General features: G+C 41.2%; 1 protein-coding gene across 1 annotated transcript in view; it reads left to right on the top strand.

Moving 5' to 3' along the window:
* Positions 1 to 27,002, top strand: part of LOC115860899 (amphiphysin) — a 190,945-nt gene that overhangs the window by 116,944 nt on the left and 46,999 nt on the right. Inside the window, exons 6-11 of the mRNA XM_030871166.2 lie at positions 4,337 to 4,444; positions 6,374 to 6,459; positions 12,861 to 12,936; positions 13,574 to 13,656; positions 16,383 to 16,521; positions 17,629 to 17,757. Of these exons, the coding sequence (XP_030727026.1) occupies positions 4,337 to 4,444; positions 6,374 to 6,459; positions 12,861 to 12,936; positions 13,574 to 13,656; positions 16,383 to 16,521; positions 17,629 to 17,757 (621 nt within the window). The remainder of the gene's footprint in view (positions 1 to 4,336; positions 4,445 to 6,373; positions 6,460 to 12,860; positions 12,937 to 13,573; positions 13,657 to 16,382; positions 16,522 to 17,628; positions 17,758 to 27,002) is intronic.

The following is a 27,002-nucleotide window of genomic DNA, read 5'->3' as shown; positions in this document are numbered from 1 at the left end:
CCTGCTGGGCTAATTCATCATATATTTTGAGTGAACGTGGTATGTCAGCCATCCTTCCACTGACGCCAGTCGGAAGTGGTCGGTGCAGAGGATAAAGTGAAAGGGATTGGAAGCAGCTAAATGAGTGTAACTGCCCCGCCCTACCTGTCATCACCCCTGAAGGGGGTGTAGAGGAGTAGCACAGAGTGACAGATGGTAGCTGGATGACAGAGTCTGTCAGAGACACCTGGGAAGTGCTAGAAAGAGTACTAACCAAGCATCAGGGGCAGGGACTGAGTGAGACAGGTGAGGGCACGAGGGTTCAAAGTCCTACGTGGACTGCTGACCCTGCACTAACATTACCCCAAGAGTGAGAGCCTCCTTAAACATTGTGCCCTAGGTGTCTCACTGGAGTCACCCTACTCTTGGCACTGGTCCCGGGGCTGATACCTAATTCATCTTTCGCCACAGACTTTCTGAGTAATTCTGGACAAGTTAGAGGTTAATCTCATGCAACTTCAAATTCCCTACCTGTAAAATGGGAAAATCCCTGAAACACCCATACTGGGCATTGCTGTGAGGACCCAGAGGACTATGTTTTGTAAACGATAAACATTTATATTATTGTTGTTTTTCTTCTTCCTACCCTATGAAATTTAAAGTTTTTTAAGGATCCTCTTCTGCAGTTCTCAGTATTAGACTAGCTGGGCACAACTAGACCCCTGGGGACTTTTTTAAAAAGGACAGATGCCTGGACTTTGCCTCAGACTAACTAAATCAGAATCTCTTAGTCTGGGGCTCAGGAATCAGTATATTTTACACTACTTGCTTATTAGTTGTTCCTCTTTAACTTAATTTTTAGTGGTTGCCCTACAGTTTGCAGTGTACATCTTTAACTTGTCTAACTTCAGGTAACGTTGCAGCACTTTATGTACAGTCTAAGAACCTTATAGCAGTGTATTTCCAGCTCCTCCCTCCATTCCCTGTGCTCTTATTGTCATATATTTTCCCTATACATAGGTTATAAAGCCCACGATCTATTGTTTCTGCTTTTCTCTAGTTCAGTGACCTTTCCAAGCAATTCAAAGTAAAGAACCAAAATCTTGTCTATTTACCTTAATTTTTACCATTTCTGGTACTCATTTCTTTGTACAGCTCCTGTTGGTATTAAAATTCGTATATGGCAATGAGTTCCCCCAGCTTTTGTTTGTCTTTTAAAAAACGTGTATTTCACCTTTACTTTTGGAAGGTATTTTCACTGGGAATAGAATTCTAAAAATCTCTCTTGATTTTTTATTTTTCAGTGCTTAAGGGATGCTACTCCATTGTATTCTGGCTTGCACAGTTTCTGAAGATTGTGCAATTCTTACCTTTGTACTTATTTTTTTTCTTTATTCTTGATTTGAAGCAGTTTGGTTTTGGTGTAGCTGTCTGTGTCTTGTTTGGTATTTATCCCTCTTGGGATTCTATGAAGGTCTTGGATGTGTACTTTGATGTCTTCCTTATTTTACAAAATTCCCAGCCATTATCACTTCAAATATTTCTCTGCCTCTCCCTCTCCTCTCTTTGAGACTCCAGTTGCACGATGTTAGACTGTTTGATATTGTATTGGTCTTGTATGCTTGATTCTGTTTTTTTTTAAACTTTTGCTCACTTTGTGGCAGTTTCTTTAGTGATTTTTAAAAATTAATTAATTTTTAGTTTTGGCTTCATTGGGTCTTCATTGCTGGGCGTGGGCTTTCTCTACTTGCGGCGAGCGGGGCTACTCTTCGTTGTGGTGCGTGGGCTTCTCATTGCGGTCACTTCTCTTGTTGTGGAGCACAGGCTCTAGGTGTGCAGGCTTCAGTAGTAGTGGCAGGCAGCATCAGTAGTTGTGGCTTGCGGGCTCTAGAGCGCAGGCTCAGTAGTTGTGGCACACGGGCTTAGTTGCTTCACGGCATGTGGGATCCTCCCGGACCAGGGCTCGAACATGTGTCCCCTGCATTGGCAGGAGGATTCTTAACCACTGTGCCACCAGGGAAATCCCTCTCTTTGTGTTTTAATGAGAAAATTTTCTCTTCATTTCATTTATCTTGAACTGTACTGTTTCTTTCCTCAGCTGTTTTAAGTCTAATGAAGAAATTTCTCCTCTGATAAATTTTATTATTTCCATTTGATTTCCATTTAGCTGAATTTCCATGTATCTGTTGACATTCCCTATCTGTTTATGTATTTTGTCTACCTTTTCCAGCTAGATACTTTAACATATTAGTCATAGTTACTTTAAAATTACTGACTGGGGACTTCTGGCGGTTCAGTGGTTAAGACTCTGTACTTCCACTGCAGGGGGCACAGGTTCAATCCCTGGTTGGGGAGCTAAGATCCCGCATGCTGCATGGGTGCAGCCCCCCCAAAAAAAATACTAAGACTTCCAACATTTGGGTCATGTCTGGTTCTGTTGCTTGCTCTCTTTTCTCATGGGCCATTTTTCTTTTTTTTAAGGTGTGTGTTTCAGAATTTTTGATTGAATGCCAGACATCGTGTATAGAATAGTGAAGACTGGAGTACTGTTTATGCCTGGAAATGGGCATGCCTTTTTGTCAAGCCAGTAGTGGGACAGTTCAAATTACTCTGCTTGCACCTTGAGCTGGACTTGTGTTTTGTTGTTGCTATTGTTACTTTCGGTGCACTGTTGCTTTCAAATTCCTCTAGAATTGGGCTGCTAATACCTTGCACGTATAGTCTAACATCTATAAAATTTTCAGGCTCTTGGGTTGAAGTCTAGTTTTTGCCTCTACTTTGACCCACATTGGTTGGGCCCTTGGATGCCAGAGAGTTTTTCTCCGTGTTCCTGCCTCCCTCAGATTTCAGGTGTCCTTGTGTGCCAGTGTTTCAGAGGGAGTCTCTCTCCATACACTTGGCCTTTCTCCAGTGGTAGGCAGCTGTTTCTTGTTATTCAGTGCTGGGCTTGGAGTTGAGGCAAGGCTGTTTTATGTTATACTTTCCTGGCCCGTCTTAGGCAAAGTCGGCCTCGTATCTGTGGTTGAGCTTGAACAGGAGTTTTCTGACCCTGCCAAAGTGGGATCAGACCTCTTCTTGTTATAGGAATCAGATCTTGGGCCCAAGAGGGTTTTATGTTCCTCCCCTATGGGTTGAGATTTTTTTCTCCCACTCTTCTGTGTGCTACAATTATTTTTGAATATATCTAGGGGCCCAAGGGATTCCTATCCATCACTGGGGCCAGATTGATTTTGCTTCTACCTTTCCCCCAGAATCAGTGGATCTCTGCCTGGTGTCTATGGACCAGAGGATCTGTTGTTTCTTCCTCAAGTGGCTTAAGGCTTTTGCTTTGTAAAGAGAAAAATGTCCAAGGGAATGGGCAGAGCTTTGTCTTTCTACCCCCATAGCCATCAGAGATCATCTCATTCTCACTTGCACTGCAGGGAAGTGTCTTGTCCCCAGTCTTTCTCATAGCATACAGTGGAGGCCCAAGGAAAGAGCTTGCCCATAAGTGCAACTTCCCTTTGTGTCTTGGACACCCAGCTATCCCAAACTGACACGTTAGCCCACAATAGACCTTAAACAATGTGTTAAAATTTTAGCTGACTACTTCTTGTCCACCTGTATGGTGGCCACAGCTTTTACCTGCCAAAGGTGAGAGAGTTGGTATGTCTCGTCTCTCCTTGAAGAGACTCATCCCTCTTTGGAATTGAGATTCCTTTATTGCCATATGACTTCATGTGTGTGACACAGTCAAGACAATTTATGCTTTTATAAATTATCCAGATTTTTTTCTTGCTAGTGTGACCGTAACATTGTTTGCAGCTCTCTATATCCTAACTGGAAACAGAAGTCTCTAGAAATCAATATATTTTAAAATCTCCTCAGATGATTTGAATGAACAAAAGGGTTGACAAACACTTCTAGGCAGAAGGGTTTCTTAGGAAGTAAATCTGATTTATAGAACTGCTGTTAGTGTGAGTGCTATGAGAATTATAAAACCAAATCCTAATATAGTCTTGTACTATCTTCAGAATGGAACATTTAAAGATCTAGAATAGAGACTAACAGAGAGTATAGGTTTAGGTGCTTCCCTCAACCAGTTCTGGAATTTCTCTGGTCTTTGCAAATTCTGCCTTCACCTCCTTACGATTGTCCTAATTATTTTCGGAAGGGAGGCCTTTACCTAATGGTTTTCACACAAAGGAGCGGAGGCTGTAGTCTGTTTTCCAGGGGTCATTTGTCTAGTGAAATTCTGGTTCACCTCGATCTCCGGTCAAGGTCCCCAGCTACTGCGGACAAGGAAGGCATTTCGGCAGTCAAGAAGAGAGTCTGGGACCGCGTCTCTTTCTTAGCGCATATGTTTCCCTGTTGGCAGAACCGCATCGCAAAGCGCAGCAGGAAGCTGGTGGACTACGACAGTGCCCGCCACCACCTTGAGGCTTTGCAGAGCTCCAAGAGGAAGGACGAGAGTCGCATCTCTAAGGTAGGGGCCGATCCCACTGTTGTCACCACTCTCCATGTTCTGTGACCTATCGCAACTTTGCTTTTGAAAATGAAATCTTCCCTTTCTCATGGAGATGGGAATCAGGACAGAATTGAAACTGAAGCACGGTGCTTGTGGGCTGCTGTTCATAATTTTCAAGTAACATTAAGGGTTTTCAGGTCACAGTAGAGTTCACATGGGTGACACTGACTCACATTTTCATCATCATAAACGTTCGCCCCCAACAGTACTGCCTGATCAAAGAAAGTAACGTGTCCTTACATTCTTTCTGTGGTCGTGCTCCATACTTGATGCCAGAAAGCAGATTCAACTAGGAAATCGAGTGTGAAATTCTCAGACATAAATTGTGCTTGAGTGTACAGATGTGTACTACAATTGCATGACGTTCTTTTTCTTTTAGAAAACCCATTTCCGGAGCGTTTACCATGTATGTCAGTCATCGGCTGACAGCTCATGGGAGACGCCTGCTGACTTCTCACTTGGCCTCCAGTCTTGCCTTCCCCCATCTGCACACACACAGCTGCCTGGATGGCCTTTCTGCAGCACATATCTAGATAGAGTTTCTCCACTGCTTAAGTCTTTTAACGGCTCCCATTGCCTGTAGAAAAAAAATTCTAGATTCCTTACCATGGCCCATGCGACCTTCGCAACTTGGTTCTGACTCACCTCTCCGTCCTTGTCAACTTTCAAGTCTTCTTTCCCCTCCTTTCCTCCCTCTACACATGTCCTAAGCTGGAGCCTCTGTGACCTACAATACCAGCTGCTGAGCGGCTGTGATAAGAGCTGCCCTTCACGCGAGGCCCCTGAGGTGCCAGGCACCATGTTCAACACTTCATTTACATCCTCTTTCTTCAATACTCACAACACCTGTGAGGTGGGCATTGCTATGTGCATTTTACGGATTTGAGGTGCACAGAGGTGGAGCAGTCTGATAAGTCCACGTGGTTAGTGAGCTCGCATCCCCAGTCCAGCAACCCCACCTTTTATGTATTGCAGTCCATTCTCCATCCCCTTTGTTAGCAAACATTTGCTCATTCTTCAAGATTTGATATCAAGTTAAAACATCACCTGCCCTATGGAACCTTCTCGATTCCCTGCACCATCTTCCTTAATAGCATGCTCCGTAACAGCTTATAAGCCCTTTCTTGTAGTGTAATTACTTAGACTTCCCACTAGACAGGGAATTTCTTGGAGAAGCATCCGTGTCCAGCATCTCGAGCAGAGCGATGTATGTGACAGGCTGTTAATGCATTTTTGTAGCGTGAATGACTCTGTAAGAGATGCAAGAGCAACCATTGTAATGAATCACGTTTTCCTTTTGAAATAAGATTCAGTATTTCACTTTTTTTAAAATTAATTAATTTATTTATTTTTGGCTGCATTGGGTCTTCGTTGCTGCACGCGGGCTTTCTCTAGTTGCGGCGAGCAGGGGCTACTCTTTGCTGCAGTGCGTGAGCTTCTCATTGTGGTGGCTTCTCTTGTTGCAGAGCACGGACTTGGGCACTCAGGCTTCAGTAGCTGTGGCACGTGGGCTCAGTAGTTGTGGCTCGTGGGCTCTAGAGCACAGGCTCAGTAGTTGTGGCTCGCGGGCTCTACAGCGCAGGCTCAGTAGTTGTGGCGCACGGGCTTAGTTGCTCCGCAGCATGTGGGATCTTCCCGGGCCAGGAATCAAACCCGTGTCCTCTACATTGGCAGGTGGATTCTTTACCACTGCGCCACCAGGGAAGTCCCCAGTATTTCACTTTTATTGAAAAAAATCTTGTGGATTTTTACCAGATTCTCTGCTTCCCAAAATGTTTCCGGGATGCCATAAAGCTATTCCTATTTTATATTAAGCGATGTTGTGTCTAGAAATGGCTGTGTCTATGTGATATTTTTTAGTGTAAACATGTTATGTGTCACTTCTAGGCAGAAGAGGAATTTCAGAAAGCACAGAAAGTGTTTGAAGAGTTTAACGTTGACTTACAAGAAGAGTTACCATCATTATGGTCAAGGTAAAGATGTTTCTGTACAGGTTGTAGAAGTTCACAAACAGAAAATATTCCTTATCTTGTCTTATTCCGTGTGATGCTTCCGCACTGTGCAATAGAAGTGTTCAGTAATCTGTAATTTCCAATATGGTAGCTAGTTGCCACACGTGGCTAGCTGTTGAGCACTTGGAATATGGCTAGTGTGACCGGGGAACTGAATTTTAAATTAAAATGATTTCTCTTTAACCCTTTTAAATTTAAGTAACCTGATGTAGCCAGCAGCTGCTCCATTGGATGGCACAGTCTTAGACCTTGGTATATTTCTCAGGTGGAGACCCAAATCTCAGCTAAGAAGCATTAGGAGAACTGCCCTTAACCTTGAAATTTACAAGGATACTCTTTTAGCTTTTGGAAGAACTTCCTTTATTCCAATAGCTCATCTAGTCTTCAGTCTTTGATACGAAGCCTCTGCTTTCAGCCCTTACCTGTTAACCCGAACTTCATTCCTATTTTAGATGTTAACCATTCTTCTCATTTATAGGTATTCTGCATTTCTCATGCCATTAAGTGCAGTTTTCCCCACTCAGTGGTTGAACAAGAAGCTGTTGGGTGAAGTGGGGCTTTATATCTCTCAATTCCCATCAGCACCCCCATGCTACCACCCTGAATAAACAGAATTGTGCTTGTCATTGCAACACTGCTTTAAGTCAAATCCTAAATCTTGGCGAGGATATGGAGAAAAGGGAACCCTCGTACACTGTTGGTGAGACTGTAAATTGGCGTGGCCACTATGGAAAACAGTATGCAGGTTCCTCAGAAAACTAAAAATAGAATTACCGTATGATCCAGCAATCCTACTCCTGGGCATATATCCGAAAAAGATGAAAACTCTAATTGAAAAAGATACATGCGCCCCTCTATTCATAACAGCACTATTCACAATAGCCAAAACATGGAAGCAACCTAAATGTCCACTGACAGATGAATGAATAAAGAAGATATGGTACGTATATACAATGGAATACTACTCAGCCATAAAAAAGAACAAAATAATGCCGTTTGCGGCAACATGGATGCAGCTAGACATGATCATAAGTGAGGTTAAGTCAGAAAGAGAAAGACAAATGCCATATGATATTACTTATATGTGGAATCTAAAATATGGCACAAATGAACCTATCTATGACACAGAAACAGACTTATAGGCAGAGTATTATTCTTCCATTGTAGGGGGCTCTGGGGGAAACAGTGACCAGCTCCCAGGGGGACAGGTTTCCCTCAGGGCAGTGCTGAGGAGCGAGCATCCTGGCTGGCAAGCTGGGACTGCGGTAAGCTGAGCTTTTTAATCCTTTCCACCATTTCCGAGAACAAAGAAACATCTTAATAAAGAAATTAAGTTGGCCTTGACAGCTGACCAGGAGGGACCTGAGAAGGCCTCAGACAAGTCCTTTGGGGAAATGGTAATGTCTCAGAGTCTCTTGTTTATGAAGAACTTGTGAAATGAAACCTCCCAAGAAGATGATATCAGAATTCAGAGCCTGGTACTCTTTGTGGGTGTATATCTTACTGCTGGTGACGCTAGTGTTTTAGAAGCCAAGGTTATAGTCAGAATGTGCCCTTCCAGTGGAATGAGTGCCACATTTGTTCATTCATTGGTTTGTTCATTTGCTTATTCATTCATTCATTTATTCATGGACTTTTTTTTTTTTTTTTTTTTTTGTGTGTGTTCCCGGGCCTCTCACTGCTGTGGCCTCTCCCGTTGCGGAGCACAGGCTCCGGACGCGCAGGCTCAGTGACCATGGCTCACGGGCCCAGCCGCTCCGCGGCATGTGGGATCTTCCCAGACCGGGGCACGAACCCGTGTTCCCTGCATCGGCAGGCAGACTCTCAACCACCGCGCCACCAGGGAAGCCCTATTCATGGACTATTTACTGCATGCCTGTTCTGTCCTGTTCTGCTATATTAGGTGCTGGGCCTATACTCACGAACTAGACCAAGGCAGTGCCTACTTTGAAAGAATCTCTGATTTCATAAATTGGAGAGAATCACTATATGATAAGTTGCATTAAAAATATTGAACTTTTTTCTCAATTGAATACATCTAGTTGATTTAATTTCTCAGTTCTAAAAGGAAACAATAAACGTATTAGAAAGTTGTGGATGTTTGTTTAGTCATTCTAAATAAGGTATTTCTTTCTAGTGCTAGTTATTTCTCTAAATAATCATTGCTATAAAAAAGATATGCTGTGTATCAGGAAACAGAATTTAAAGATAGAAGAAAGGGGATTCTTGTTTTTGCTCAATGTATTCAAAGTTCAATATGTTTAATAGAAAATCCCTTATAAATAAATAACAATAAAACAACACCAAGAAATAAGCAAACTAGGAATAGATGACTCACAAAAGGAGAAATTCAAATGGGCGATAAATAAATGAACAGAAAAATGTTAACTCACCTTTCATTAAAGGAACATACATAATTAAATAGTTGGTGAGATGCTAACTCTCATCATATTTACAAAGGTTTTGTGTGAAGTCACATTCAAAGTTGAGGGAACAGAAGGGGGAGCAGGTCAGCAGTGCCCATCGAAGCTTCTGTCTTCTGTGCCTTTCACCCAGCATTTACAGTCAAGAAGCTTACTCAAAGGAACTAGTAAAGCTGGACCCAGAGTTCAAGTCATAGGTCTTCATTAGGGTTTTGTTTATTATAGTGAAAAATCGATGCAAAGAAAACGATACCCACCATCAACTTCAACTTCATCCCACTCCCCCATCTCTATTTAAATCTGACCCTTCTTCAGGGCAGCCTCTTTGTCGTCTCAAGCAGATGTTTGCAGCTGGCACAGGGCTCATCACTCTCCTCTCCTCTTGGTTCCTTCAGCTGTTTCTGGCGTATCTGCTAATTTTTGCTATTTAACCACGTATGGCCTTTTGTGGTACCTTTAACACTCGCACTCTGTTCTGAAATCTGCTTCTTTCTCTCACCAGTATGAATGGAGCATATGTTCATCAGTCAGCCCTCACGTGCCCCTGCAACTGGACTGTTAGTGTCTAGAGCCACCTTAGCCCACCACCAGGTGTGCAGCCAGAGTTAGATAGTCTCTTTGTCTAGTAATTGAATGAGGAACTACTGTCTGCATGATTGGGGTCCTAGGCTGCCAGTTCAAGTGCCCCAGGAAGACTCCTTTGCAAACCATGCAAGAGCTGGGTCCCTCTGCACGATGTTGTCAGGACACGTGCAGTTTCTCCTCTCCCATCCAGCCTCTGCCTTAGTTAGCTTCCTCAAATACAGGTCCAAGTCCTCTCCTTCCCCCAGGTCCAACAGGGCCACGGGTTGTAAGTAACTGTTGCCTGCGAATAAATGCGTGCTTCCTGGTCTGGAAGGTCCTCTGTCTCCCCAGGCTGTCACCTCCCAGGCTTCTGATCTGACCCTCTGCGTACTAACTATTTCCCAAACACACTGTGCCAGGATTTTCTTTATTAATGTGTGTGTGTGTATACAGACATATACATGATTATGTATATTACAGTTGACTCTTGAACAACGCAGGGTTGCTGACCCCCATACGGTCTAAAATCCGAGTACTGCTAGCTCTGCCTCAAAAACAAAAGAATTGATAAATGACTCGTCCAAGGGCAGGAAACTGAAACAGTTCAGCTAGAATCAGAACTCAAACCCTAGTTCTTTTGACTCCACATATTATGATCTCTTATTGAACACAAGCTTTTCCCTACAGTTAGTTCATTTAAAGATCTGTCAAATGAAAATACAGGTACTATCTTTATTGAAAAACATCCATGTGTAAGTGGATCTGCACAGTTCAAACCTGTGTTGTTCAAGGGTCAACTGTCCTTTAAATCAATGAAAAGAAAAAGGTGAATTCAGGACCACATGATCACTGTAGATAAAGAATATTAAGATTGAGCGAAACATTCATGTGTCTTTCTCTGTCTGGCTTATTTCACTTAGCATAATACCCTCAAGGTCTATACGTCTTGTCACAAATGGCAGGATTTCCTTCCTTCTCATGGCTGAATAATGTTTCATTGTATCTATATATCACATCTTCTTTAACCACTCATCAGTTGATGGACACTCGGATTGTTTCTATATCTTGGCTATTGTGAATAACACTGCAATGAACATGGAAGTGTGATACCTCTTTGAGATTCTGTCTCCATTCCCTCATGTATATATATCCAGAAGTGGAATTGCTGGATCGTATGATAGCTCTATTTTTAATTTTTTGAGGAATCTCCATACTGTTTCCCATAGCAGCTGCACCAATTTACATTCCCACCAACAGTGCACAAGGGCTCCGTTTTCTCCACATCCTTGCCAACATTTGTTTTCTCTAGTCATTCTGATGATACCCATTCTGATAGGTGTGAGGTTATACTGCATGATATCGCTTATATGTGGTATCTTTTTTTTAAAAAGACAAACTCATAGCAACAGTGTAGAAAAGTGCTTGCCAGGTGCTGGTGGTGGGGGAAGTAGGGAGAGGTTGGTAAAAGGTACAAACTTTCAGCTCTAATGAATAAGGACTGAGGAACTAATGTAAAATATGGTGACTGTAGTTGATAACACTGTGTTATATAATTGAAATTTGCTAATAGAACTTAAATGTTCTACAAGAAAAAGATAAATATGTGAGGTGCTGGGTGTGTTCATTAACTAGTTGGGGGAATCCTTTCACAGTGTATATATCAAGTCACCATCATGTCGCTTTAAATATCATACAATTTTATTTGTCGATTAGACTTTAATGAAGCTGGAAAAAAGGATGAAGAAAACCCAAATAAACTAATCTTATAAAGAAAAAAAAAGATTAAGTGAAACATGGTAGGAATCTAAGGTACAGGTTAAGCCATAGGAGAAGTAAGTCTTATTGGTAGAATGGATTTTAGCACTCAACTACTGTTTCATTTCCGAACCTCTAAATTGAACTTCCAGCTTTTATTTTATTAAAATTCCAAACCATGTAATTCATGAGAAAGCATGGAAATAATATTCACGCTTCAGCAGAATTTCTTGGCAAACATGCCATGCTTTTCTATTGCGTTTTCCTCCTTTTGCAACCAAATACTGGTTCTCTACTTGTTAACTGCATGGCCTGGGACAGTAAAACTCTTGTGCCTCAGTTTTTTTGGATATAAAATGAGCATCACTGCCTAGGGGGTTGTTATGAGGGTTAAGTGAGGGAATATAAGAAAGTGCTTAGATGACTCTCCCTTTTATTGGCTTTAATGATGATGCAACATTCATCCACCTCTACTGTTTGGAATTTGACTCACCACAAGGCACAGCTAAGCCGCTAGAAGCCCCCTTTTCTCTACCCTTTCAACTCTTTGTTTAACTAAAAGGGGTGCCTACTGTGTATGGGCACATTCTTATTCCCCAGTAAGTATTCTTATTATAAACTCCCTGAATATATGTTTACTCCATATATTAGACCTATTTACTATTTCTGGTCCTTTCTTGCTCTTGATTGGCATTTGGAATCTAATTAACCAATCAGGATTCTGGGATGATTTTTGAGAATGTCACTGAAAAAAGAACATGAATTAAATCAAAGTAGTGATTTACTCAGATGGAGTCAGAAGGACTGAATTAAATATAGAGTCCAAAGAGCCCTCATTTAGAGCAGAGGGAGCTTATACTGGGGATACTGGGCTGAATCCACTGGGCTGACTGGTGTGCTTACTATTAGGGACCTAAACATGAAGACTGAGGGGACCTTGCTCATTTCACAGAAGCCCCCCCACCATGACTTTACTTCACAAATGTGTTTGAGGTATTGCGAATGAATAGCTTGTGTTTTTAATTTGTTCAATGAAAGTACACTCTCACTTCCGCTGAAAAATTGTAATTAATTTGTAGGTTTTTTTATTTCTCTCTATCAAACAAATTTCAGAATCCAAATATATGATACCAAAACTAGACCATTTATATTTTGTAAAAATTAATAAACTTCTCTATCTGAAAACTTTTACAAGATACAAATCTAAACTACAAATGCTTAGGGCAGTGGTTCCAAAAGTGTTATCTCTGAGCCAGCAGCATCAGTATTACCTAGAGCTTGTTAGAAATTCAAATTCTTAGTCCCCACCTCAGACCTGCTGAATCAGAAACAAACCTCCAAGTGACCCTGGTGCACATTGAAGTGTGAGAACCATTTGTTGGGGTTATTACCGACACTCTAGGAAAGGTTGTGCTGTATACCAAAAGAAGCTATTTTTTTTCATTAACAAATCAGGAAAGGTTGGGCCTACTCTGGGTTAGGCATTTTTATTTAATCCAACGTTATTCAAAATTTCGTAAAGAAAATCTGTCTTTAATATATGTCATTGCCATTGAAAATACAGTTTTGCTGACCGGTCTTTCCCATCTCTTCTTTCCTCTTTGTATCTCTACATGGTAGACGAGTTGGATTTTATGTCAATACTTTCAAAAATGTCTCTAGCCTAGAGGCCAAGTTTCATAAGGAAATTGCGGTGGTGAGTAATGAAGATTGTTTTTCCTTATGGAATATAAAGTAAATGAATGTTTGTTCTGGAAGCAAATGAAATGGCACAGCATTATGCAAAGAATTCACTCTCTTTCGTGTTTCTTTTAATAGTGTGTCATGACCCTCAATAATATTTCTACATTTTTTTTGTAGTGACCACATGGTTCTGTATAGCTGGTAAAGATTTTAGTTTGTGCTTTCATGAATCCCTGCCTGCTTGGTACAGTCTTACAGTCTTTTTTTTTTCCTTCAGTCAGTTTTTAAAGTTGGATTTCCAAGTCTTTAGGCTCAGGAGAAATTGGTTTCCAGATATTCACATAGTCAGCAGCTCTGTCATCGACTAATATTTTCTTAGTTCAGCAGGGAGGTTGTATGACTTTATCTCTAATGGAATCAATGTAAACCATAAGTTTTCCTGCTCTGGTTTGCATATATATTTGTTTATTTGTGTTTGTGGCCTGACAGTTTTGACATGAATTTTAAGTTGAACCCTGTTCAGAGGTTAACTTATCCTGGGACCATCCGTACTATCATAAGATTCTTAGTTTTTCAATAAACAATTCCTTTCTGGGGTCAGTAGCCTGAATTTGCAGCAGAATGACTTACAGTGGCCTCTGTCCCCTTAGCTTTGCCACAAACTATATGAAGTGATGACGAAATTGGGTGACCAGCACGCTGACAAGGCCTTCACCATTCAAGGAGCTCCCAGGTAGGCCATGTTCATCAGAGCCAAGTTCATGTGTGTACACCTTGAAAGCAAGGATTGTTGCAAATTCTGCAGTCTGTATCAGCCTATGGTCTTTTACTCATCCTCCAACGATCTAAAACCAAGGAGCCCTTCCATCTGGAGGCTGATGCCAGCCTTAGTTCTGTGCTTTTATGTTGACTTTTAGCCTTCAGATGTATCTCTATGGACTTTTGTCATTGTCACAATAGAGTTGATATCTACCTCTCTCTCCTTTCCAGCAGTGGTGCCAGCTTTTTACATATAATTTCTTTTTTTTAAATAAATTTATTTATTTTTATTTATTTATTTTTGGCTGTGTTGGGTCTTCGTTGCTGTGCACCGGCTTTTCTCTAGTTGCGGCGAGCGGGGAGCTACTCTTCGTTGCAGTGTGCGGGCTTCTCATTGCGGTGGCTTCTCTTGTTGTGGAGCACGGGCTCTAGGCGCGCGGGCTTCAGTAGTTGTGGCACGTGGGCTCAGTAGTTGTGGCTCCCGGGCTCTAGAGCTCAGGGTCAGTAGTTGTGGCGCACGGGCTTAGTTGCTCCGCAGCATGTGGGATCTTCCTGGAGCAGGGCTTGAACCCGTGTCCCCTGCATTGACAGGCGGATTCTTAACCACTGCGCCACCAGGGACGTCCCTTACATATAATTTCTAGCTGTGCACTTGTTACTTTAGTTGGAGAAGAAGGGAATTCCCCAAACTCACAACAGTTAGTCCTGATACTTATTATTGGTGCTTATACCTTTAATGAATCCATTTTGGGAAAGGAGAAAGGAAGTAGGTGAGACCTCATCTTACCTCCAAAGTTGACCTTGCAAGCACTGCGTTGTTTTGTTGAACGTTGGTTTGGTTTTATTTTGAGTACGCCAGTCAGTTATACCAAAGCCTCAGTGATCCGTAAGTAAATGGTCTACACTGCCAGGGTTTGGATTCACAGCAGCCTTCTCCTGTGATTTGGGAATCCCTTTTATCCATCCTTCTCAGACATTATGTACTCAAGTAGTGTAGGCTAGTGAGGCTTGGGTTGGAAGTCAGAAGGCTCGGCTTTCAAGTTTCTGACTCTGCAGTTAAGTTGCTGTGCCTTCCTTGAGTAGGTTCAATAACCTCTCTGGTTTAAGAGCTCTTTTTTAATCAACAGAAATAAAAATGTGCTATTGAACTAAACAGCTTCTAAGGTAATATGCAGTCCTGACATTCTGTACTTATGATCTTAACATCAGTCGATGTATATATGATACACTTGCATTTATAAAAACACACATACTCTTAACACAGGCACCACCACTTCCATATATCCACCTCCGTATATCAGTGTTTGGAACTCCCCGGAAATAGGTAATTTTCTTAGTTGATGCCCCTTGGTTTAGCTGTACTTGTAGTCCCTACTCTGGCTGCTATTCTAAGTGAGCATTAAGTATATTTTCTTTGTCTAAGAGAAAGAATGTTGCCTAAAAGAATACAGGAAAGGGATAGAGCTGCTGTTTCCAATACAATTATTTCAATATGAGGTTAGAAACCAAGAAAGAATTGTAATAAGAGTATCACAGTGACATTTGGGTGATTTAGAGATGCAGTGCATGGGAAAAGGTTGTTCCCTTACACGGAGAGGAAAGGGACAAAGGCATCTGGAAGTTGCAATGTTGCTGAATCAGATACAATGAAGAAAAAGCGGGGCCACGACCACTTGACAAACGTTCTTCATTTTTTTCCATGTTCCTCCGCAGAACAAGGTGGTGAGTGAGCTCAGCGGGGTCTCCATTTGGCATAGATTTGGGGGCTGTGCTTCCCAGCAGAGGCCATGATTGCTGGCACTGCCCCAGTCATGCATGCGTCCACGTCTTGTCCACGGGACCTATTCCCTCAGCCCCTTGAATACGTAGACCCTGATGCTATGTACGTGCTCATTTATTTGGGGGTGCAGACCTTGTTCCCTCAATCTGTAGCGTTTAGAAATTCTTAGAGAGTAGGATGGATCCCGAGTCGTGTCTTAGCCGTTGCATTTGGGCTGACGACAGGCATCTGGCCTGGTGCCAGGAATGTAGTGGGCTCTCAGGAAACAGTACAGACTCTCATCTATCACATAATATGTTTGCAGTTTCAGGCTGTCTGAGCTGAGTCACTGTGCCATAAGGTGTAGAAGGAGAAATAATGAATTAATTTCTAAATGTCATCAGAAAGCACTCCTACAAAATCTTAATGAGCGCTATCCTTTTTTTAATACCCCATGAATCATTTGGGGGGTAGGTTTTGCTATAGATTATGCCATAGCAAGATTCTCTTAAAAATCAAAAGTAAAATTAGTTCAATTAATTCAGCTTATGTTTGGAAGATCCTTGCAGAGTCTGTCTGGCCCAGTGGAAAGAACAGGGGTTCGCATTGCCAAGGCCAGAATTCAGATCCACTAGATTGCCCAGTGACTTCAGGGATCTTTATCCTCTCCGTGCCCTACTTTACTTACCTGTAAAGTGGGGACAGTCGTGCATGGGTCTTGTGATGATTAGAGATAATATATGAACGGGATCTGGCGCACAGTAGACAATACATAGTACCAGTTACCGCATCACCGTTGCTAATAAGCAGAATTAACAGGAAGAGGGAGTAGATAACCAACAGTACCTGGAGTGCCTCAGTTTTTCTGTGGGAAGGAGGGCCCCTGAGAAATAAGTACTGTTCCTTAGAAGGAGCCCTGCTTACCCTCTGTGTTCATCCAGCGACTCGGGTCCTCTCCGTATTGCAAAGACGCCATCGCCGCCCGAGGAACCTTCACCCATCCCGAGCCCGACAGCTAGTCCAAATCACACGCTGGCACCTGCGTCTCCTGCACCAGCCCGGCCTCGGTCACCCTCGCAGGTAGGAAGAGATCACGTGTATAATATTAGGGGGACTGGGAAAACTGGTGCTCAGTTGACCACACCTGGGGTAATTCTATGGGGCGGGGACATTGACAAGAGTTTCCAGTCAGGCAGGTTTTGAGGTGGGAGCCTTGGGCATTGTGACCGTCACCAAGGAATCAGCTTCCTTCTCTTACTTGGATTTTTATGTTTCCTCACATACCCTCTGCTTGAGTGTGTTGACACGTCTTTCCACAATCTCAGCTTCCTCAGGCTCGCATGCTCTCCTTTTCTCAGAGTCCTGTCCTTTAAGGTTCTGTTAAATCCTACCTTTTCCAGGAAGCCTCCCTCCTCTTAGTGCTTTAGGTAACATCTGGAGCAAGAAAGGCCACGACGTGTATGTCATTTCACGTTTTTTGCATCACCCGCGGTATATTGCGCGTGCGCTCAACAAAAATGATGGAACAAGTGTTTGAAAGAAGCAGAAAGGGCCAAGCAAAGATAAATACAGGGAAAAGTGGCCACCCTTATCTTCCCTGCTTTTGGCAAAAATGAAATTCCTATGGGGAAACTTGAAGTCTCCAATCCAGTTCAAGCTTTCTTGTGTATGGTTGAAACTAAGGAACGTTGTACGAAGATACGAATCATGGATAGATCTCTAAAACGCTTATTTTCCAAAATACTGGAGTGCCGAGTGAGATGTAGGCTGCTTATGGTGGTCTCACTAACTCCAGTGAAAAGCTTGCTGGATGTTAGTTCTAGAATGCTAAGGCACTGTTGAAGTGAGAAATCATTTTCAGTTGACTTCAGAGAAGGAACTGCCTTAGTTTAACTTGAGAGGCACAGGTACACGTGGCACTGCAGCCCTATGTATAGCCCTTGGGTTGAGATGGATGGAGCCTCATAGCCTGAATTTTTCTCATTGGGCCACTGGTTGTCAGAGCTCTGAGGGCCACCCAGGAAGGCGTTCTTTGCCCGAATCAGGTGGGCTTATTTCTCTAAGCAGACCTACGTTTCAATCAGCAATCAGTCTGTTCCCCTAGCTCTGTTTACGTGACATTTCTGCATGTCTCCCGTGCCATCTTTGCCTGAATTAACCCCTGTTGGTTTGTGTGATGCTTCTTAGACAAGGAAAGGGCCTCCTGTCCCACCTCTCCCTAAAGTCACCCCAACAAAGGAGCTGCAGCAGGAGAACATCATCAGTTTCTTCGAGGACAACTTTGTTCCGGAAATCAGTGTGACGACGCCTTCTCAGGTGAGTGCCTGATACAGAGCTGGGATGTTCACTAAAGCACCACAGCAGAAGGACCCTCAGAGCTCATCTCTAAAGAAGGTGGCAGATGTTCAAGCCAACAATGTAATTTCAGTTGTCATTCGGGTTTGCTTTATCAATACTTGGTGTGTCTAAAGGGTTCCCAAATGGGAGATGTGCGGTATTTGAAAAGACTCATTTTTCCCGCTGTTAAGAGTTGTACATCCTTCCTATAGAAAGTTGGGAAAAATACTAAGTGTAAAGTGAAGAATGTTAATAATCCCTTAAATCATAACCCTAACATAACCGCGGATGCATTTTGGTTTACTTTCTTTTAGTTATTTTTTCTTTTAGTTTTTTTGTTTTATCAGTTTTGCAGCACAGAATTCGGATTGTATTGTTAGGTATTCCTGAATTTTCTGCGTCATCTTACTGAGCATTTTTTCGTGTCATAATATTGTCTTTTCCAAAAAAAAGTTTGACCGGGGTATTCTATCAGATGGATGTAACCAACTGCCGATGGTGGTCACAGGTTACTTCCGCTTTTTCTGTTACATCACCAGCACCTTGGTGATATCAATATATATTAATACACGTTTGTGCCTTTTATCATTTCTTCCATATTGCTCCCTAGCAGAGAATAGGAAAATGAAATTCAAAGAGGTGAATGTTAAGTCTTTTGACCTTTAGCAGGAGTAAATGTATTCATTTCCATGACTTGGCACCAGCGTTCCCCCTGCTTTTCAAGATACCTGATTGTGTGTGTGTTCCACCTACAGCTACTCTCAATGTTATACCTACACCTGTCCCAGTTTGGTTGTCCCATTGCCTCAAGGACTTAGTTGCTCCTAATGCCCTCAAAGCCATCTCTTTGTTGAGGGTGAATGTCCCCAGAGAAGTCATGCCAATATCATTTCCTCCTGGTGTTCTCAGGGTCAGAAATAATTTTAACATTTTGCAAGGGGTGCAAACACAGCATTGTAATTACTGAGTACATCCATAACAACACTACATATTGTATCCCAATTACAATTGCATCCTGTCGCTAATAATGGAAATAATGTGCTAAAAACAGGGAGTTCAGAAAATGAAAACTCAGAAGCAGTGCAGTGGCACATCATAATTTCTCATCTCTTTCGAGGGCATTTATGGATCAGCACGATGCTTTTAGCTGTTGTTTTCCTTCTCCTGTTGTTTGTATGAGGTGCTGAATTTGGTAAGCTAATTAGAACTTGAAATGTGATTTAGTAGCTCCTTTGAGGAGGGGGAGTTGCACTTTTATCAGTGCGTGGACCAGTTATATCTGTGGATACACAGATGCCACCAGGGATAGCGGTCTTAGAGCCAAATGATCTTACCCAGCGTCAGCCACGGCCCTGGCACCAAACTGGAGCAGTTTTCACTTCCAAGTTGTGCTGTCCCTTTGTATTTCTAACAGCTCATTCTGTTTTTAGCTACATCACTTTAAAAGCAACAGTGTTTTAGGGTGATAATACCCCTACTCAAGTTGCTTTCACCTGGACCCCGCGAGAGCATCCTCTCAATTCCATCATCAATAGAGAATGTGGCCACCTAGAAGCCGTGTGTATTTAGCTGAGGACGTGTAGCAGCTGAGGCCACTGAAGTAGAGAAAACGTGACACGTAGACTGGTTCTGAAATAAAGATGGGGTTTAAAAGAGTTCTTTCTTCAAAAATGTTTTTTTTATTTGCAGTTTGCTGGCTCGTATAAGGGTCCTTTACAGCGGGGGAAAAAAAAGAATCAAAGCACTTCTAAAAATTACAGATGCCAGAAGAGGTGCCTAAGTCCCCCTAAGAGTGTTAACGTGGGCTGGTGTTGTTCACTGAGAGTGATGGGCAAAGCCAAGAGTTAGGGAGAGGAGAGGGAGAGGAAGCACCTTTCAAAGCAGAAACGTCTCCAGCTGTGGCTGTAGCAGTGTGGCTACTGCAGTGACACAGATAGCTGATGGAGCCCCCTTGCCCCAGCATCGATAGTCTGTATGCATGACTCCAAGGCTGTTGGAAAGGGAAGGAAAAATATCTCCCATTTTGCAATATATATTAATACACGTTTGCGCCTTTTATCATTTCTTTTTTTAAGAACTTTGCGACACGTTTTTATTTTTGCTTTATATCTATTACAGTGTCTGAAACCTAAAGAAATACAATTTCTCTTCCAATTTGGATGTGTGTGTAAATATCATTTGTCTGGACTCAGCACACTCAATGCCATGGTTTCCTGGCCTGTATCTGCTCTGAAATCATCAAGCTCTGTCTGTCTACCACTTATAACTTACCGGCTGGGTCACGTCCATCAGTGTGCCAGGTGACTCTGAAAGAAGTAACCCCCAGAGACATTACGGGGGTGCATTTGGGGGGGGGCTCAACTTCATATAGATTGTTTTCTTTTACTCTGGGAAGGAGGCAGAAAGGATTTTCTGTCATTTTCTTCTGGATATAAGTGGCAACATGGTTCTAGCAGGTGGACCCCAGTATATAACTTGAAGCATTTCCATCGATTCAATGGCTGTGAGTCTCATGTCGCAATAAGAGCAGGGGTGAATCAAGGATTTATAGTTCAGTCTGCTTTCTCCCTTATTGAGTGGTATAATCTAGCTTTATTTAATTTCACTTATTTTTTCTTTATTGACGTATAGTTGATTTACAATGTTGTGTTAGCTTCTGGCGTACAGCAAAGTGATTCATATATATATATTTATATATAAATTTTATTTTACTGTTTTCAAAATGTTTAATGGGTCATTTTACATTTAACAAATAGATTTATGCCCCCAGTTTGCTATTTTTATCATTTGCATAACGGGGAAGAAAAGCGTTTGTATTAATCCCACCTGGAAGCTCAAGATGTGATGAATGAAATATTCCTCATCTCTGATGGATTTGTATGTTTCATACACCAGGCTTCGTCACAGCGATAATTCTCCCTTGAGAACGTCCTGGGATTGGAAACAGAAATCCATCAGGTCTACAGAGCCCTCTAATGGCCCAGACCTTAAATGTAGCCTGTGTATTTGGGAAATAGATATTTCCCAGAATCTTCTCTGGAAATATCCTTATCTGCTCATAGGGAGATGCCTGCTTATCAAGACCACAGGGCTGACTTTGCTTCTCTGGTTCTGTGTTTACAAATATGGACCCGATAAGGGACAAATCCATCCCTCCATGTTTTTAACTCCCAGGAACTTAAATAGGAACAAATCCTGTGTGTGTGTGTGTGCGTGCGTGCACGCGCCGCATTATTCTTTCAAAACAGCATTTTCCATCTAGTCCCGTGAGATGCTGTGAAAAGCGCATCTTTGATCATAGGAGGGTGGGGCTGCATCTCCTTTTGCATTTTTCATAGTCCCTTTCAGCATGTATGGGGCTCTGAGGACTTCTGCAACAAAATCTCTGTGTATCCTCTTTAAATAAGAGCTTCTCAAATAATCTCCCATTCCCCTCAAAATACTCTATTCTTAGGAAATGGATTTTTGGTAAACATTTTTAAAAAGTATTACATCCCTGGAAACCAAATATATGGGAAATAAATAAGATTTTTACCAGAGATCAAGACCAAAAAAAAAAATCATGTGTATAAATACACATAGATATATGTGTACATGCAAGGTTGTCTCCTTTTTTCTTCAGAAAATGTCCTGGAGTGTTTTCTATGCTGACTTGGTTACTTAACTTTAATTCAGATATTCACCGTCCCCTCCCACCAGGCCTTTCCTTAGGGATTGTGGTCCTGGGCAAATACTTTTTTTGGCGCAGGGGCTGTCCATATAAGCAGTCTGAGTCACTTGATGTGAACGTGCCAGCAGCATCCTGGTGGCCAGTCTCACGGGACCCCGTAAGTGAAATGCCGGCCAGTGGGACAGGTCTGCTTGTCAGCCAGCCTCTTCGCGGCAGGCCTGGCCACCAAGTTCCAGGGCAACCTGGTGATTCATGAGCCCCAGACTCCTGGGGTATGAGATGGACCCTCCCTGTGGAGTTAGGGTGGGAGAATGCTCCAAAGTGGAAAGATGGGGGCCGGGCCCATGCAGCTCCTGGTCCAGGGGTGTCCTGCTTGGATGGCATTGCTAGCGGTAGCTGGTTCCCACAACCAGAGGGTGATCTAAAAAATTCCAAGAAAGGTGCTCAAAAGCGTGGGGACCCCTTGAGAGGCAGGGCTAGGGGCAGGGACCCTTCTTGCCTATCTTCCTGTCAAATAGCAGTGAGGAAGAAAAGATGGCTTGTTTTTGGATTTTTTTTTTCATAGCAGATACCCCAACTATTTGGTCTAAATCTTTTCCCGACAATGATGTCACATATTTTCTCTCTTTGATACAGCTTTCTTGTTTACGAATCCAAAGGGATTATCTTCTGAACAGCCCAGCTTGTTTCTCGAAGCCCTCCTGTCACCCTGATGTGCGGGAAGGCAAGACATCAGCACAGCCTTTAAATCGTGTGACCGTCGGGATCACATCAGCACTATTTACTTTGCTACTCGTAGATCTCCGTTCTCCAGCCTAAAGCTGCATCTTACATTTTAAGTTCGTGAAATCAACCTCTTTTTCCTAGCCAATCAAACTGAAATAGATTTTTCAACTTGCAAAATACGTTCACGAGACAGCCCTTTTTCATCTCCTCAATCCTGATGGGGCCAAGACTGCGATTACTTACATGCGCGTCACTGGCTTCCTGGGTGTCTGTAACCTGCTTTTAAATACCGCCCTGGCTTTTCTTTTCAATGTAGCATATTTCTGGACCAGCTGCTTCTACTTTCAGTTGATATTTTTTTCAAAGTAAACATGTTGACATTCTTTGAAGACAGAAAGAATTAATAAGATGAAAATCGGCAAGAGGAAAAAATAGTGCTTTTCAAGCCCAGAGTCAGTCAGTATGGGTTGAAATTTATTTCTTTACATATGGATATACAATAGTTGAAAAGTCTAGCATTATTCTCCTTAATTGCCTTTGTACCTTGGTGGAAAATTAGTTGTCCATATGTGTATAGTTCTATTTCTGGACTGGTTTTCTATTGATCTTTTTGCTTAGGTTTATGCCAGTACCACACTATCTTGATGACTGTCCCTTTATACTGTCTTGAAACTAGATAGGGTTAGTCCTTCAACTTTGTTATTCTTTTTCAGAGTTGTTTCCGCTAGTCTAGGTTCTTTGAGTTTCCATATGAATTTTAGAATCAATTTGTAAGTTTCTACAAACTTTTGGGACATTGTATTCGATTTCTAGGGCTGTCGTAATAAAGCACCACAAATAGCGTGGCTTAAAGTAACAGGCGTTTATTCTCTCACAGTTCTGCGGCTAGAGGTCCAAGATCAAGGTGTCAGCAGGGCCGTGTTCCCTCTGAAAGGCTCTGGGGGAGGATTCTTTCTTGCACCTCTAATTTCTGTTGGTTGCTGGCAATCCTTGGTGTTCATTGGTGTGTAGACCCATCATTCCACTCTCTGCCTCTGTCATCACACTGCATTTTCCCTGTGTGCCTGTGTGCTCTGTGTCTTCACATGGCATTGTCTTTGTGTCTTTATATCCAGAATTCCCTTTTCTTATAAGGACACCAGCTATTGCATTAAGGCCCATCCTAATCCAGTACGATCTCATGTTATTTTTATTACATCTGCAAAGAACCTATTGCCAAATAAGGTCACATTCAAAGGTTTCTGATGGACGTGAATTTTACAGGGGACTGGGTGGGCACAGTATTCAACCCAATACAGATGATTGGAATTGCATTGATTCTGTAGATCAATTTGGGGAGCATTAACATCTTAATAATATTGAGTTGTCTGACCCATAAACACAGTATATCTCTCCCTTTATTAAGATCTTTAACTTATCTTTGCTTTGTTTTGTAGTATTCAGTATACAAGCATTTCACATCTTTTGTTGGGTGGTTTACCCCTAAGTATTTCGTATTTTTAGCGTGACTGTAAATCATATTTAAAAAATTTCAGTTTCTGGGTTTTTATACTGTTATATGTAAATATAACTGCTTTTTGTATATTGATGCTGTATCCTGCAGCCTTGTTAAACTCAATATTAGTTCCTTAGCTTTTTTGCAGATTTCACTGGATTTTCTATATAGGTGATTGTATCTTATGTGAATAAAGATAGTAGTATTTCTTCCTTTCTAAATTGGATGCCCTTTATTTCTTTTTCCTGCCTTATTTCACTGTCTAGTACTGCTAGTATAATGTCAAAAAGAAGTGGTGAAGAAGTTGTCCTTGCCTTGATCTTAGGGGAAAAGCGTCCAGTCTTTTGTTATTAAGCATGATGATAGCTGTAGGTTTTTGTAGATACCCTTTATCAGGTTGAGGAAGTTGACTTTTTTACCTACCTTGTGCAGAGTTTTGGACAGGACTGGAGGTGGAGTTTTTCAGATACTTTCTCTACACTATTAAGATGATCATATGAGTTTTCTTTTTTAATTTGTTAATATGATGAATTATATTCATTGGTTTTCACGTGATAAATCAATCATGCATTCCTCAGGTAAATTCCATTTGGTCATGATGCATTATACTTGTATACATATTTTTATTCAATTTGCCAAAACTTTTTCTAGAGTTTTTCTGTCTATATTCATGAGGTTTATTAGTCCACAGGGTGTTTTTTTTAAAACAACATCTTTGTCTGATTTTAGTACCAGGGTAATGCTTGCCTCATAGAATGACTTGGGAAGTACTCCCTCATCTTCAATTTTCTAGGAAAGATTATATGGGACTGGTATTTTTTCTTCCGTAAATATGTGGTTGAATTCACCAGAGAAGCCATCTGGGCCTGACGGGTTGTTATTACTATTATTATTATTATTAATGGACAAATGTCTTAAACTACAAATGTAATTCCTTTAATCGATATAGAGCAATTCAAGTCATTTCTTCTTGAGTAAGCCTTGGGAGTTTGTGTTTCTTAAGAAATTTGTCTGTTTCTTCTAAGTTGTCAAATGTATTGGAATAAAGTGGTTCATAATATTTCCTTAATATTCTTCCTAATGTCTGTGGCTCTGCCCCCACTCTCATTTCTTTTTCTTTTTTAAAAATTTATTTATTTATTTTTGGCTGCCTTGGGTCTTGGTTGCTGCGTGTGGGCTTTCTCTAGTTGTGGTGAGCGGGGGCTACTCTTCGTTGCGGTGCGTGGGCTTCTTATTGCGGTGGCTTCACTTGTTGTGGAGCCTGTGCTGTAGGCGCACAGGCTTCAGTGATTGTGGCTCACAGGCTCTAGAGTGTAGGCTCAGTAGTTGTGGCGCACAGGCTTAGTTGCTCCACGGCATGTGGGATCTTCCTGGACCAGGGCTCCAGCCCATGTCCTGTGCATTGGCAGGCAGATTCTTAACCACTATGCCACCAGGGAAGCCCCGTCATTTCTGATATCGATAATTTGTGCACTTTCTCTATCTTCTTTTTACCCTTGATCAGTCTGGCTAGAGAATTTTATTAGTCTTCTCAAAGATTAAAACTATCTTTTTGACTTTGTTGATATTCATATTTTCTCTCTCTTTCTTGTCTTCTATTTCATTAATTTCCATTTTGATCTGTATAATTTTCCCCATTTTTATTTAGGGTTTTATTTGCTGTGTGTATTTTTTTCACCCAAGTAGAGGCTGAGGTTTACTAATTTGAGACCTTTCTTCTTTTCTTAAATAGGGGTTTAGTGCTATAAATTTCCCCCCAAGTACTGCTTTAGTAGCATCTCACAAATTTTGTTGTGCTGTTTTTATTTTTGTTCAGTTCAAAGTATTTTCTAATTTCCACTATGATTTCTTCAACTCATCAGGTTATTAATAAAGTGTTAATTTTGTCCAAATATTGGAGGATTTTCCAGAGAGAATTATGTTACTGATTTCTAACTTAATTCCAATGAACTCAGAGAACATACTTTATATGACTTGAACATTTTTAAGTATATTGAGACCTGTTTTATGCCTCTGGAATATTGTCTACCATGTTCCATGTTTCATGTGTACACAGAAAGAAAATGTACTCTGTTATTGTGTGGAACGCTAAGTGTGAATTAGGTCATATTGGGTCATAGTGTTACCTATGTCTTCTGTAACCTTGTTTATTTTCTCTCTACTTGTTCTACTATTAAAAATTAACTATTGAAATTTCTTCTACAAAATTATGCATTTTTCTCTTTCATTTTGCTGCTTTCTTGGTTCTTGCTTCCTGTATTTTGAAGCTCTATAACTGAATGTACAAATGTTTGGGAATTGACTCCTTTTTATATCGGGAAATTACCTTCTTTATCCCTGATAATACTTTTTGATATGAAATATACTTTGTTTGATGTTAATATAACTATTCTAGCTTTCTTTTTGTTAAGTTGGCATCCTATATCTTTTTCCATCCTTTTACTTTTAACTGTTTGTGTCTCTATATTTAAAGTTAGTTTCTTGTAGGCAGTATCTAGTTGAGTCTTGCTCTTTTTAAATTCAACCTGACAATCTCTGCCTTTCATTATATTATATAGACCATTTTCATTCAAGGTGATTATCATATGGTGAAGTCTAAATCTAGCACCTTGATTTTTTTTTCTATTATCCCATCTGTTTTAACCCTTCCACCTAATTTTTCTTTGGGATTAATCCATCATTTTTATTATTCTCCTTTATTTCTTTTGTTTATTAGCTTTAACTTATTATTTTGTTACTTTAGTGGTTGCTTTAGGGCTTAAATAACTTATCACAGTCTACCTCCAAACAGTAGTATACCATTTCAGGTATAGTGTAAAAACCTCACAATAGTATACTTACATTTCTTCCCTTCTGGTTTTGGTGCTATTTTGTCATGGAGTTTACTTTTTAATGTGAAGTAACTTCACATTACCTTATTATTTTTTTAAGCAATCAATTAGCTTTTAAGGAGGTTTAATAATGACTAAAGTCATATGTTCTTACCTATGTAGTTACCATTTCTGATGCTTTTCACTCCTTTTTGTGGATCCATCTTTCCATGTGATAGCATTTCTTCTGCCTGAAAACTGTTCTTTCACATTAGTTCTAGGGCAGATCTGATGGTGATAAATTCTCTCTGTTTTTGTATGTCTGAAAAAACTCTCCATCTCATTTTTGTGTTTTAAAAATAGTTTCAAGAGGCACAGAATTCTAGGTTGGCAGTTTCTTCCTCTCGGTACTTCAAAGATACTGATTCTCTGTCTTTTTGCTTGCATTATTTCTGGTGGTAAATCTGCTGTTATTCTTATGTCATTCCTTGTAAGTGACATGTCTTTTTTTGCCTGGCCACTT

Source organism: Globicephala melas, chromosome 9, assembly GCF_963455315.2.
Source record: "Globicephala melas chromosome 9, mGloMel1.2, whole genome shotgun sequence".
Lineage (NCBI taxonomy): Eukaryota > Metazoa > Chordata > Mammalia > Artiodactyla > Delphinidae > Globicephala > Globicephala melas.
The sequence above is the reverse complement of the archived record's forward strand: the minus strand, read 5'-3'. Positions and strand labels throughout refer to the sequence as shown.